Source organism: the organism of the source record quoted next, unplaced genomic scaffold, assembly GCF_019419815.1.
Source record: "Pyrus x bretschneideri cultivar Hongxiangsu unplaced genomic scaffold, Pyrus_bretschneideri_v1 Contig27, whole genome shotgun sequence".
Taxonomy (NCBI): domain Eukaryota; kingdom Viridiplantae; phylum Streptophyta; class Magnoliopsida; order Rosales; family Rosaceae; genus Pyrus; species Pyrus x bretschneideri.
The window spans coordinates 4,320,975-4,335,049 of NW_025999579.1; the positions used below are offsets into that span (position 1 = coordinate 4,320,975).

The following is a 14,075-nucleotide window of genomic DNA, read 5'->3' on the forward strand; positions in this document are numbered from 1 at the left end:
GAGATATCTCTTGCTCTTCTGGGATTCTCATCTTCGGAGTTGAACAGTCGACCGTTGCAGAGGTATGTCTGTTTGATTCATCCTGTTATTTAAAGCGGCGGCCTTCAATTCTTTCGCTTTTTGAAATAAGGATCCGATTTTACGTTACTAACCCTTTCCTCATTTGTTTGGTCAACTGTTTTCTTCTTTACTTTCTTTTTCAATTTTGAAAACAAAAATAAAAATTTTTACATAATTTAAACTCACGTTAATAAAATCTTTTTTGTCAACCACAAAACAAAATCATGGGCGATAAAATAAATTCACACAAACCAAATTTTATAGGTTTTTTTCCAAAGTCTCACTCATGAGTGATCCTAACATCTTCTAATTTTGAAAAATAAAGTATAAAAATAAAAACTTCTTTCTCTAATCCACATTCATTTTTTCCCCTTCCATTTTTTTTCTTCTAACAAACGATATTATCTATACTAAAGAAGATGGGGTAGGCTAGCAATAATGTTGTTCAAATTCGCTTTTAATACTAAGTGGCTGCCAAAGGCGAATTTAAACCAAATTATTTCTAACTCAATGTGAGGCTAAGCCCACCTTCTCCCTCTTAGCGTAGATAATATCAATTGTTAAAATAAATACCACTAAATTGTAGTACTAAGTGACATTCCATTTTAAAATTAAAATTATATTCACACATAAAGTTTGTGGCATAAGCTGGTATGAAATAAACAAAACAAGAGTCTCAACTGTCACCCGAGCGAGTCAACAGAAAAAAGCGTAGGAACAGAGAAGAAGAAGCAAGGACGATGAGGCCTGAGATTGTGTTGTTCGGAGACTCAATCACCCAACAATCCTTCCGATCAGGTGGCTGGGGCGCCGCTCTAGCTGATTCTTACTCCCGCAAGGTCTCTCTCTCTTTCTAACTGTTAATGTAAATCAGGAAATGTTGGTAATTTTTTGTGATGGTGTTTGATAGGCCGATGTAAAAGTTCGTGGGTATGGAGGGTACAACACGAGATGGGCACTGTTCTTGCTGCAGCACCTCTTTCCTTTGGTAAATTCTTATGCTGCATCCTCTGCAATTGTTTACTGTATCGTCTTTAAAGGTAAAAGCTTTTCTGGTTTGTTGGCATTGGAGTGCGTTTATTGGGTTTTATTCGAATTAGTTTTTTGGTAGTTAAATTGGGTTTTTGTTCGATTTCTCGCTCGTATTGCTTCACATTTCTGATTGTGCGTTTGATTTCAGAAAGTCAATGTCTTTGTTTGCTAGTATTTGATAGTATTGCTGATAGATCAAGTTATCATACTGAGATGTTAGATTAGATATGTGATCAGTATGCATATGACTCGTATGATATGAGGGAAATAAGTGTAGGTTTTGGAAGCGTATGCGAAAATCGTAGAAGTGATGGCCGCCATTATGTGACAAAAGGATAGGATTTGATTGATGCGGAAACGTTTATGGAAGTGATAGTATCCCACTTTGAATGTGCAGGATTCTAAGAAACCTCCTGCTGCTGCCACAATTTTCTTTGGGGCCAATGACGCGGCTGTTTTAGGCAGAACAGGGGAACGGCAACATGTTCCCGTTGAAGAGTACAAGGAGAATCTCAGAAAAATTGTTCTTCATCTCAAGGTTCAAATTTGTTTACCTTTCTTAATGAATATTTTAGTTTTGCCAATTCAGTATTTATCCTCATTGTCTGATAGATGCTATTTTATGTATAATACCGACATTGTGGGTAATTTACTTTTGGAAGGACCGAAGGAGCTATTAATAACTACCAATGGTATAAGACTGATAACGGAACTTCTACAATTTCAAGCATCAGCTCGTTATCTTGCCTGTGAGTTGTATTCACATCATCGCTTGTCCAAGAAACCATAACTGCCGCCGTCTCTTTCTAAGTGTTCTGTCAATACCTTAATCTCGAGTAGAATATGTCTTATAGTACTGAAGTTTAGGAAATGCTTAAGGCTAACCAATTGCTTGGACCTTGTTTTTGAATCACACGTAGAACTGCTAATTCATTGCATATGATCACTTATTTCTTCCCGTGAATTCAGGGTCTTTGATTTCCAGAATGTGTTCATATATGATCTTGGGACTTTCTAAGGGGCAACTGTTTTCAGGTCAATTGTTTAACCTATTTCTCATCGAATATAGGAGTTTTGATTGCAGGAGTGTTCTCCCACCATTTTGATTGTGCTTATTACTCCACCACCTGTTGACGAGGATGGCCGTAATGAATTTGCACGGTATGATTTACTCTTCTCATTTTAGAACTTACTACACACATAATTGTCTTATTGTTGCTCTTCGCAATGTTCATGTTATTGGTTCCTAACATTTTGATTGTTTAATTGGGTTTCACAGATCTTTATATGGTAAGGATGCTAGTGGACTTCCAGAAAGGATGAATGAAGTGACAGGAGTTTATGCGAAGAAGTGCATTAAGCTGGCTGAGGACATGGGTCTACGCTCCATCAATCTTTGGTCCGCAATGCAGGAAACGGAGGGTTGGCAGAAGAAATTTCTAAGGTTTGCCATCTTATAAAGCTTCAACTTGTATAGTTTATGGAATAATTGAGCATTAAGTGGTTGTAACCAGATCTTCCCATGCAAAAGAAGCACTATTTACTGATTAATGTCTTAGATTCGGCCATGATAGTCAGATCAAGATCATCTAATACTTTTGTGATCATTAAATGGGGATCAAAGTTATACGACGATAGATATACTCTAAATTAGTCCTAGAAATACTTAATTTACATCTGATAAGTGTTTGACAGTGTGAGAGATTGAATAATCTGTCTTAATCCTTTTTTTTTCCGTCGCAGTGATGGGTTGCACCTAACACCAGAAGGCAATGCTGTTGTCCACCAAGAAGTCATCAAAGTTTTCAGCGAAGCATGGCTTTCTGCCGCGGAAATGCCTTATGATTTCCCTCACCACTCAGAAATTGATGGGAAGAACCCTGAGAAAGCTTTCCAGCAACGATGCATATAACATAAACTCTTCGATTGCTTCAAGTTTTACAATTTTTCACAAGCAAATGCTATATTAGCATTCACCCCGAAACACATTGCTGCTTCTGAAGATGTGACATAGAGAAGTGCCATTATTCTTTTCGCTATTTGCTTGATTAGTATGTACAACAAAACTCTCTTTGGGAAACTTGAAATCTTTCCATATCTTGTTCATTCAAAATTGTAAGAGTGAATTCTATTTCGTATTCGGAGATTGAGTTGCGGGTTGCTTGGCAATTTTTGTTGGTACAAGCGATATTGGGGAATCCGAACAGAGGCCCTTGGGTCAAGGTAAATGCCCTTAGGGAAATAGTTACGAACTCCATTTTTCTTCCCTGCACTATGCTCTTTTGTTGTAAGCCCTCGATTCTCCTTTGATTTATTCAGTCCAAGGGGCTTAGAACAAAAGAGAAGAATGAGAAGGTGAAACGGGGGCGCAAAGTCATTTTCCGCACCCGTAAATGCAAACCAAACTCATTTCTGTGACATTCCTAATTTTTAACTTTAAATTTAATTAAAAACAGTTAACCAAAAGAGGCAATAAAATGCTTGGCGTTATGCAAACCATTACAATTAATATATTTGACAGCTTCTAAGAGTGAAGTCTTTCTTAACGACTTTTACCAAATTAACTTCATTAATTGGAGTAAAACCGATGTTTACTCTTAAATTTGTCCTAGTTGACTTTGACTTTCTTTGGCCATGAACCAAAAGATGACTCTCTTTTCTTTCTGCACACTCGTGTTAATTTTAGTCCGTTAATTCTCGTTTAATGTATTTAATCAAAGGGCCAAAAATAAAATGGGTCTCTAAGATGAGAAAACTGGGGTGTCAAAATCATTTTCTGCTAAATAAACATCACATAACGCCATTACATACTTAAGAACTTGAGTTAATGGATTTAATTACAGTCGGGATAATATCCAACAAATTAAGGAGAAATTTATAGGAGCCAAATTTTGAGACCAACAAAGAAAACCCTAGTGGCAAAAGTATGTAAATTTAGCTCCCGCGACCAATCTTGACCGTTGAATGAAGCAAGATCAACAGTCACGATCTATATTTATAATAAATGCATTTCCTCCTTCACCTTTTAAGCAAGCAAGAGTACAATAGGGACAGCTCCCAAAACAGAAGCTACCCCATTTTCCCACCACTAAACTCTAGCATATTTTGCTTAGAGCATCTTTAATGGAGCTCAACAATCTCAGAGAAAACCTCGTCTCTCAAATTTACGTTCCGTTGCTCGCACCGGAGAATTATGTCAAACCTTGTACCACAAAAGACGAGTTGCTTTTTGAAGGGTCTTCGTCTTCAAAAGGAAACTACAATTACCTTCAAGATTTTCACCACCTTGATCATCAATTTCAGGTCAATGTCTCCTCGTCAAACCCTATGTTTGGGACCCACTCCCCATGTTTTGATCCGTACAACGACACATCCTACCCGTACGATCAAAATTCATCTCATCAAGATGTGAACTTCTACGAATGTAAGCCTCTAAATGTTGCAGAAAACAATGGGGCCCATGGCCAAGTTTTGGACAACTTCCAAGGTGGGTCCTACTTGAAATTCTCAACTCATCACAGATCATCAAATCCGTTAGATCATGTGGTGGGAACTTTATCTCATATGACTGCCACTAATTTCCTGCCGTTGGATTGCTCTCAAGATATTAAACCCGTGAACTTTTTGGTGCCGGATGAGGTCTCCTGCATAAACAATGCAGACCAAAATGCGTACTACAGAAAATTTGGGATGAATGGTAAAAGCAGAGTTACTGAAGTAACACAAGGGTCAACGGTGAAAGGTCGAAAGAAGTCAAATGTGGTCAAGGGTCAATGGACAATTGAGGAAGATAGGTAAAAACTGATTAAAACTTTAATTGCATTTTTAGGTAGCTTAAGATCTCTAATTAATGTGAAATTTGTGTTAATACAGGCTCTTAATTCAACTTGTTGAGCAATTTGGAGTGAGGAAATGGTCTCACATTGCTCAGATGTTGCCTGGGAGAATTGGGAAGCAATGTAGGGAGAGATGGCATAACCACCTAAGGCCTGACATCAAGGTATTCGATAATCGACTGACTTATACTTGTTTAGCATTGTTTTTAGAAGAGTGAAAAGCGCTTTATAACAACCAAAAGTACTTTAGATTATGTTTGCTTGAAAATTTTATGGGTCATAGGATTGGGAAGTACCTGCCACGGAATTACTTCCCAAGTGCATCTTCATGAAGTATTTGAATTTTGAATAAAAGCGCTTACAAGTGTTTTATAAATAAGCGATCCCAAACATGAATGATCATTATAGAACTAAACATGCTAATTACATGAAAATTGTTTTTAGGTTGCAATACACTTGGCGAGTAATGCTACATGAATCACACGTACATTCATGTCTAGTTGCGTACCGCGAAATTACTAATAGTTAGTGGTGTAGTAACGCGTGGTACAAATCTAATAAAAGAAAATGATGCAGATGGTTTTGTTTTGTTTTATTAATGTCAACTTTATTCGTTTTCCAGAAGGACACATGGAGTGAGGAGGAGGACAAGATACTGATACAAGCTCATGCAGAAATAGGAAACAAGTGGGCAGAAATTGCAAAGAGACTGCCCGGAAGGACCGAAAACTCCATCAAAAACCACTGGAACGCAACGAAAAGGCGACAATATTCCAAGCGAAAATGTCGATCAAAGTACGCTAGAAGCTCCGTTCTGCAGGAATACATCAAGAGCTTAAACCTAGACTCGGCAAGCAACAGCACAGGGCGGCAGCGAAAGAACAGTTCAGCTAACAACAACGGTGTCAGCACCAGCACCAAAGCAGCTGCAGCTGCTCATCAGCCACAAACCAACCTGGAGTTTTCATCCGCAAATGATCAGTTGGTTCCGAGCTACAACGATTTCAATGAGGACCCCAATTTTTGTTTCGACGAGAACATCTTCGAGGAAGGGTGTAGCATCGACTCTCTGCTCGATGACATCCCTTGCGCTCCTGATGTTGGTGAGAAGAACAGTAACTTTGATGGTAAAAATCAGATTGACTACGGTAATGTTGACAAGGGTAATTTTGATGAGAAGGATTTTGATGTCGAGATGCAAGTGGATTGGGAGAGTAATGAAGTGAAGAAGGAGATGGATTTGGTGGAGATGATATCTCAAGTGAACTAATTAAGCTGAAGTTTCATAGAGTTGAAGAAAGAGAGAGGGATGCAATCATCTTTGAAGTCGATCGAGTTTTGGTTATCTGTGTAGAATTTTGAATGTAACCAGGAGTATATTTCCGTTTTTCCCTCATCGCATGATCATCACATGATGAGAGATAGAGAGAAAGAGGAGTAGCGGGATTACACGGTTTTATTACAATAACATAATACAGAGGTTAATATATGGTTTATGCATGGAGGTGAAGAAAAGTATACTTTTAATAATGATTGATGAATATGTACTAAAAAAAATAAAAATAATGATTAATGAATAAGGGATACGTGATTTTATTCATAATATATATACGTACTCTTGCTGATAGCTTTTGTATTGTATTATGGTTTTGAGTGTATCACGTACGTGTTCTTGCAGTTGCTAATAATGTTTTCAATTATTAATTAAGTAGGGTTTTAAAGTGTTATATGTTTACTTAATTGAATTTTTTTAGGCCAACTTGAAGTGACCTTAATTTGTACTTGTGCCACGTCAGCCACCAGTGGGTCCTAATTATACCATATAAGTAAACTTAACAGTTATTTGGGTCATCTCCAACCGATGGTTGGCCAGATGGCTCGTTTTAGCCCTCTGTACCTCCAAGATTCTCCAAGATATTAATATTTTAATGAACAGTACATGGCCATATTTGCCTCCATCTCCAACCGAGAGCCAAAGGGCTCGTTTTAGCCCTGTCACGAAAAACCGTCTCCAACCGAGGGCCAAAGGGTCATAGGGCCAAACATAATTCATTATTTAAATTTAAAAACTACAACAACTTAAATTCAAATCCAACAACTTAAATTTAAAAACTACAACAATAACTATCCCAAAAAACCAAAAAAATTAGAACTTAAATTTAATGAATGGTTTAGGTATTTATAGGAAAAAAAAAATTAGAATTTTTAAGAATTAAAAAAAAAAAACAAAAAAAAATTATTGAATACACTGGCTAGGTGACTAGCCATTGTATTCAAATTTTTTTTTTTAAGCAATCCTGTTAGTTATAACCGACAAGAATACATTTAATTTTTAATATAAATATATTCATGTCGGTTATAACCGACAAGAATGCTCTATTTTCTGGCCAGCGCCGGGCTGGCATGCAGCCAGCCTTCCAGCCTTCTAGCCCTCTAGCCCTCTCTAATTTCGTGGGGCCCTCTCTAATTCTACAGCCATCTGGCCTAGCCCTCGGTTGGAGACGGTTTTCGGGCTATTTTCGACCATCTGACCCTCTGGACCCTTCGGTTGGAGATGACTTTAATGGAGTAAAGTTGAGACTTTTGAGTTTCAGAGGGCAAAGTATGATTGAACTAGAGTTCCAGGGAGCAACGTGGCGACTGTTGAGTTTCAGGGGTAAAGTGAGATCAAAGTCCAACTCTTTGAGCAAAGTGACGACTTTGGAATTTTAGGTGCAAAGTAGGATCAAAATCAAGTTCTAAGGAGCGTAGCTAAAAATAAGCCTGAGATTAAAGCAAAGTTCCAAGGAACATAGCAACAAAGAAAGCCAAAAAGTAACTCATGATGTGAACTCCATGCTTTGTTTTGGGACAAACTGTTTGGTTAATCTAGGGTTTGCTCTAAGTGCACCGTGACCGTTGGATGAAGTAGTAGGAAGCCCAATTAACGACAATAAAAGCAAAATCAACCCAAAAGATAAGATACAAGGCAAGCAAAGCAAAGCAGCCAACGACACGACGGCTTGACGAAGAAATTAATGCTTCGTGCATGTCAAGTAATTAATACTTAATTGTAATCTCTTTAGGAATCTTTCCACAAAAGAATTTAGCCTTACTCCATATATTGTAAACTATCGTACACACATGAAATAATTCAAGGAGTCATATTTCTGCAATTTGTTTTGGACCGATAAAAAACTTTGAGTTGTTTTCGGGGTTTAGGGTTACCGATTAGATTGTTTGGTTAGTTTCGGGGTTTAGGGTTTCCGATTCGATTTATCTGGTTGATTTCTTTCAACACCTTTATTATTATGATGACGGCGATGAGCCAAAACCTAATAGGTTTCCCGCTGTTTCACCAGAAAAAAAAAAAAATTCCAATATGCAGTATATCGTATAACAGAAGCATGAATACTATTAGGGCAACAAAAATTAGGCCCCCCTGGTTCTGGTTGCTGGAAATGGAGAAAACTAGATCATTATGTTCTCCAACAGCAGATGCAAACTTTGTTGCAGATTCTGAAATTGCAGGTACCGCTGCTTCTGCTACAGCTTCAACCTTCTGCGCACGCAAGGTAGTACTTTTTTTCTTTCCTCTTTTGGCAATAAGGTTTGTCTAACTGTGTGCGGTTGTAACACTACGGGGTTTTGTTATAGAACCTGCCAACTTCCTTCCTTCCTCGTCCCCGTCCTTCTCCTTATCCTGTGGATCATCCCATGAATATGGCTCCCACTAAGCCACTCTCTTTTTCAGGAGAGCCTTTTGTAGCGGTTATGACTGGTTACTCAATTCCGAATCAAATTTGAGGTGGTGATTCTGTGGTTTGTCACTTGGCAAAAATTACAAGAAGGAAAACTCGATGTTTGTTGGAAGTAATTCATAACAAGAATTATTGCATGAGTATAATTTTGAAGTAATAAATAAAGCAATCGATTCCAAAATTTCCAATATATTCTGATAATCTAAAATTTCAAAATTAAAACATATTTAATTCCAAAACCTTGTCGAATCAACATTTGAATGCTTGTTTCCGAACCAAAAATCACCCCTTGCCCTGGACTTTGAAAAATCGAGTGAGAAAACTTGAAACGAACCTTGTACCCCAATGACGATTAGCATTTGGAAAGACTAAAGCTTTTTTACGAGATCGACTTTCAATTGTGACGGTCACATTATCATAAGCATGTATACATACGCCTACTTTTATCACACAAATAAGTACCGAAGCCATGAAAGTTGGAGAAAATAGATGCCAACAACTACATTCCTACACAACCCCTGCCTTCTTCTTCAATAACTAATCCTTTTTTCGGGATTACGTTCTACAATCAAATCGTGAACCCCTGGAAAAATTCAATTACAACTTGAAACCAGAAGACAACCGAGGACAGGATACTTCTCGTCACATCACGCGGTCCAGAAAATATGAAATTCTTAAACAAAAACAAAATACAAGAAGAAACCAACATGAAAATATTAAGGGCCAAACCACTAATTAGGTTCCTGCCTGACCTACAATTAAATTGGAAATTTTCATCTAACTCCATCATCAAATAGCAAAATCTCATCGCACTACTTTAAGCGCTCTTCGGCTTTGCTTTAATACGCTTCACCCTTGAATACAGGAAAACTCCGGCAAGCGCCAGTCCAGTGCCTACATTACATTGAAACAAGATCATACACTTCTGTACCAAGAAAGACTTTGTTCTTAATTCAACTCAATATCCAAGATGCAAAACCATATTTAAATCCTAACGAAAACCAAGCAAGCATTTTACCGAAAGAGTTAACAGCTGAAACAGGTGTCTTGAAAAAGAGAACCGAGCTGACGATAACCACCACACGCTTCACGCAATTACCCACAGAATGGGTAACAGGTGATACCCTCTGCAATATCATGTATGAAACCTGCATTGTTCACCTCACCAATAGTCAGCAACTTACATGAGAGTACTATGCTGAAAACAAGACGAAGCATCAATGTTTAGGAAAATCGAGCATCAAACAGGAAGCTTTCAAATACAGTTAATACACTTGCAACTATCCCTTGCATTTTTTGCACCCAGAATTTGTTCGATCCAATTTCATATTTTCTCTATTCTAATCCAGAGTACAAAATATCTAAGGTCTTATGCTAAGGGTGGCTCCTCAACCCCATCCCATTCCCAATTTTAGCAGCCCCAAAAGGAATCAAAATTGAAGTCAGCACGAGCACAATTCTGACAGTATTTCAAGATAGTTCATAAACAATCCTTGAAGAAAACATAAAAGGTAAGCAGTTACGAAGAAATTTCTGGTCAATTTGACTTGACAAGAGATTGAAAAGAAATGCACAGTGCACACGCTGTTAAAGCGATATTGAATATAGTGACCAATTAGAAAAAAATACTAGAATGTTTGCTCAGAAACATGGATTAGTGACTTTCTGTTACCTAAAAATACTTTTTCAGTACTTTACTACAAGTATGCTGAACATCAACAATGAACTCAATGCTATAAACAAAAGCTCATGAGAAGCCCAGGAAAATTGATAAATAGATGAAAATGATATTAAACCACGGAACTAGAAAAAAGTCTAACCTGCTGATACGCATGGAAGCAGAGTGCAGCAATGAGAGACCTAATATATACTTGTTTTACATTCAGACCCTGTAATTGGAGAGAGAGAACTAATTAGTTTTGAGTATAATCTACAACAACTCTGTTGCAATGCAAGCTTTAGCTCATAAAAAGATACTCACAGCGGATTGCATGACAGTTGGCGTAAATTTCACCCCTTCCATGAAGATAGCCACAGGAGTTAACAAGAAAAAGGACATGACTGTTATAATTGAGAAGAGTGTAATGTTGTCCATATTTGCCTGCTCAAAACAAACTGAGGGTTACGATGCCAATCGAAGACAAATAAGAAACACAAAAGAAGTAAAGAAATAAAAGAAGAATGCAAGGCAGACATGTGAATCCATTCAGTCAATGAGTCCAGTTCTCAAGTGACCAAGGATTCATGGTCAGCCACCCTAAGATTTGATATCAAGAAATGGGATTAAAACATTAACAGCATATCCATTTAGTCTTCACCCTTGATATCAAATCCAAGGGTGAGTAACCATGCATTCCTTGGTCGCTAGGTGACCTGGAGAACATTTCTTTTCAGTCCATTTTCTTACCAATCATAAATTACCACATCACTACCACTACAACAATAACAAACACAACAGTACTTCTGACATAAAATATGGAAATGTATATTACCTCTTTCTTAACCATGACCTTTTTGCTAAGCACGTTACGAGATTGGTTTGTCAAGTTGGAAGCCATAGCACTCCAAAATCCAGCCCTGTTCACAAGCAAAACAATAATTGTATTAAATAAACATTAATGCATGCACAAAATTACTGATTCATCAATCAAATCTAGACATTGTGGTTCTTTGTCTCTTTTTTTGGCATGATTTTGAGTATACTATAATTTCTTACCAATTAAACGAGGCCTCAGTAATTGATGCAAGTCCCACTCCACCAACGATTGGTATCAAGGAAGCAACCACCCATGGAGTAGGTATCTATATGAGCATCAAGACATATAAGATAAATTGGACAACCCAATTGGCTATCAATTGAAAAATAGAAGTCATAAAATCCTACAATTGGATTCTCATGGTTGATTATGCTTGGATACAAAGTCATCATAATTCATACAAATTTTTTAATTTAGCATTTGCACTAAACAAAAAAGTTAAAAACTGCTCAACGTACACACAATGAAGAATTTTAAAAGGGCATATAGACAGATAATGGGGCAAAACTTTATGAAATCCTTACCTCCCCGAGGAACATGGCAGAGAGGATAACTGAGAAAAAGGGTTCACTAGCTTTGATCGTGTGGGTAAACGAGACAGCCACTTTCCCAAGACTCATATTAGTAAAAAGGTTACCCAAAGTGTGCACAATCGCCAGTGGAAGAATTGCTGCAAGCTGTTGACAAGTTGCTTAAAATAAGAAACAACCCATATATCAGACACTCATTTGATCAAACTAGTACGTACCTGTGCACCGCTAACTTTTGGCTTCTTGTACAGATTCAAACCCCACATAAGCAGAACAACAACAGTCCCAACAGCAAATTGTATTCCGGTGACAGTTACTGGGTATGGGAACACCTTCAAGACCTGTAAAGAAGAAGTTTCCTTAATCAAACATAATGTACTCTTATCTGGATCGTTATATTTCGGACTTGTTCAATTTTTTATTGAATTGGAATAAATTGCATGCTAAAAGCTACATATTCCCTTTTTACCACCTTAAACTAAATCTCCTTCTATTCAGTAAATGAATAAAGGATCCAGCTTTTACATCTTCTTTCATTTTCTATTCAAAAATGAAACTCCGACTTCAAGCAAACTTTCCGCCAAGCCAAACAGAATCTACCCAAAAAAATATGGATTCTAACAATGCATTTCACTAAAATCAAACAAATCTACAGCAATAGCACATTAAGCAAATAAGAACACAAGAAATCAAACAAGCAGAAGCAAAATACACAAAAGCTACCTGCTTGTTGTAGATATTGAACCAGATGTTGAAGAGGTACCAGAGGCCAAACAACGCCCCGAGCTCAAGCGTTTTGAATATGCTACTGCCGGACTCGGAGCTCTCGCCGGCGGTTTCCGCAGTGGCGCGTACCTCAAAACGCTTTGTTTGGGCATCGGAATCGACTAACGGCACGGAAGTCCACGGCCTGAGCTTGAAATCAGAGGAAGACGAAGAGAGAGACCAGGATCGGCGCGGCAAAGAAGCGGAGACCGCATCATTGAAATTGTTCGGCTTCGAGGAGGCCGAAACACGTATCGGATCGAATCTAGGTTTCACGGCGGAGCTCACTGACGGCCTCCGAAGCTTCGGAAGGCAGAGTGAGGGCGTGAGAGTGAAGGCAGCGCTCTGCATTTTCGAAGCTCAGAAATGGAGATCTGAGAGCAAGATGCAGAGAGAGAGAGAGAGAGAGAGAGAGAAGGGGAGACGGAAGGCCTCGCGGAGTCCGTCGATGGATCGCAGTGTTATGTAAAATGGAGGCTTCTGAAAATGTCGGATTAGGAAATAATTTATTAAGATTTTTAATTTCAATGGAAATTAGAAATTGAATTAATATTAAAAATTTATGCCGAATCCGAAAATCTTAATTGTCGGATATTCTATGCGGCAGGCTGTTTGAATTTTATTTTTAATTATTTATTGAGATTTTTAATTTCTATGGAAATTAGATTTCTTGGTAGGTGAAGCGCTCGTGCTTATAAATGTTTTGAATTTTTATGTTTTTTCTTTCTTTTGTGTGGTTTTTTTTTTCCTACCTCATGATGTTGTTGGCTTGCTTTAAGAAAAAATAATGGGGCATTTTGGTGGGGGTAGGTAGGCGTTTGGAAAATTAGATTTGACTAGAAAAGCGTTCGTGCGATGCTATGAATTTTAAAATAGTATAAAATATGTACTATGTAGTTTGGTATTGTTGTACCTTAAAAAAAAATTGATTCTGATGTGCTATGAGAATAAGCTCATTTTTGCTGCTTCACGTTTTCATCTTTTTTTTTCATCCAAAACTGTGAAAATAAGCTGTTTTTAAGTGTTTATCAAACACTTTTTTTTATACTCACTTTTTATAAAAGCATATCAGTATCAAACCAGTACTTAATTGGAGCGCTATGGAGAGATGCGGTAAGTATAGAGAAGGAGAGAATTGAGTGAATTTCTGTAGTATGATTTCTCATCTCATCATGCATTTATTTATAGTAGTAGAAGGTAAATTCCATACCAGATAGGTATTACAACTTAAACATGATATTATTTAAAAGATATGATAGAATCCTATAAGAATTTACTAATATTTACACAATCACATTATTAACCTAATCAAGACTGCAACACTCCCCCCTGAGTGTATAAATACTCAAGTAAATGGTGCATCAGGTCTTAAGCAATGAAGTAAGTTCGATTGATAAAATCGTCAGCACAATGAGCAAATGCGAGCCTCAATTCAACAAAAGAATGCATAAATTTAAAAAAAAAAAATGACATTATTTATCCTTGAAAAACAAAATAACCACAACTACCACATAACACTACAAACCCTAACCTCTTACACTACCATTGTCATTACCACCTTCATTCTTGCCACCA

The 14,075-nt window shown here is 37.5% G+C and overlaps 3 protein-coding genes across 4 annotated transcripts; 2 read left to right on the top strand and 1 right to left on the bottom strand.

Moving 5' to 3' along the window:
* The first annotated feature begins 723 nt into the window (after positions 1-723).
* On the top strand, positions 724-3,242 carry LOC103953008 (GDSL esterase/lipase At5g62930). 2 transcript variants are annotated; one of them, XM_009364729.2, is made up of 6 exons: positions 724-899; positions 971-1,048; positions 1,490-1,630; positions 2,177-2,253; positions 2,372-2,536; positions 2,836-3,242. In XM_009364729.2, the coding sequence occupies exons 1-6, from the start codon at positions 801-803 to the stop codon at positions 3,002-3,004; spliced, it is 729 nt and encodes a 242-aa protein (XP_009363004.2). In that variant the 5' UTR covers positions 724-800; the 3' UTR covers positions 3,005-3,242. The 2 variants fall into 2 exon arrangements, with proteins under 2 accessions (XP_009363004.2, XP_009363005.2); XM_009364730.3 differs by having other exon boundaries at positions 829-899; positions 971-1,100.
* Positions 3,243-4,215: 973 nt separating this feature from the next.
* On the top strand, positions 4,216-6,198 carry LOC103953052 (transcription factor MYB98-like). The gene is made up of 3 exons (XM_009364771.2): positions 4,216-4,886; positions 4,966-5,092; positions 5,551-6,198. Exons 1-3 carry the CDS (start codon positions 4,216-4,218, stop codon positions 6,196-6,198), a joined length of 1,446 nt encoding a protein of 481 aa, XP_009363046.2.
* A 2,974-nt stretch (positions 6,199-9,172) lies between these two features.
* On the bottom strand, positions 9,173-12,851 carry LOC125479021 (triose phosphate/phosphate translocator, non-green plastid, chloroplastic-like). Its single transcript, XM_048588020.1, has 9 exons — positions 12,459-12,851; positions 11,954-12,076; positions 11,730-11,882; positions 11,385-11,470; positions 11,161-11,245; positions 10,650-10,769; positions 10,489-10,557; positions 9,687-9,816; positions 9,173-9,562 (listed from the first exon to the last, which is right to left on the bottom strand). The coding sequence occupies exons 1-9, from the start codon at positions 12,849-12,851 to the stop codon at positions 9,486-9,488; spliced, it is 1,236 nt and encodes a 411-aa protein (XP_048443977.1). The 3' UTR covers positions 9,173-9,485.
* Between the last annotated feature and the right edge of the window lie 1,224 nt (positions 12,852-14,075).

What these genes read in the sequence shown, in the direction of transcription:
- LOC103953008 (XM_009364729.2), top strand. Translation starts at nt 801, where the DNA reads ATGAGGCCTGAGATTGTGTTGTTCGGAGACTCAATCACCCAACAATCC. An exon ending in CTGATTCTTACTCCCGCAAG is followed by an intron (nt 900 to 970) that starts GTCTCTCTCTCT and finishes GGTGTTTGATAG; the next exon opens with GCCGATGTAAAAGTTCGTGG. An exon ending in TGCAGCACCTCTTTCCTTTG is followed by an intron (nt 1,049 to 1,489) that starts GTAAATTCTTAT and finishes TTGAATGTGCAG; the next exon opens with GATTCTAAGAAACCTCCTGC.
- LOC103953052 (XM_009364771.2), top strand. Translation starts at nt 4,216, where the DNA reads ATGGAGCTCAACAATCTCAGAGAAAACCTCGTCTCTCAAATTTACGTT. An exon ending in TGGACAATTGAGGAAGATAG is followed by an intron (nt 4,887 to 4,965) that starts GTAAAAACTGAT and finishes GTGTTAATACAG; the next exon opens with GCTCTTAATTCAACTTGTTG. An exon ending in ACCTAAGGCCTGACATCAAG is followed by an intron (nt 5,093 to 5,550) that starts GTATTCGATAAT and finishes TTCGTTTTCCAG; the next exon opens with AAGGACACATGGAGTGAGGA.
- LOC125479021 (XM_048588020.1), bottom strand. Translation starts at nt 12,851, where the DNA reads ATGCAGAGCGCTGCCTTCACTCTCACGCCCTCACTCTGCCTTCCGAAG. An exon ending in TCAATATCTACAACAAGCAG is followed by an intron (nt 12,077 to 12,458) that starts GTAGCTTTTGTG and finishes TCTTCTTTACAG; the next exon opens with GTCTTGAAGGTGTTCCCATA. An exon ending in CTGCCATGTTCCTCGGGGAG is followed by an intron (nt 11,471 to 11,729) that starts GTAAGGATTTCA and finishes ATGCTCATATAG; the next exon opens with ATACCTACTCCATGGGTGGT.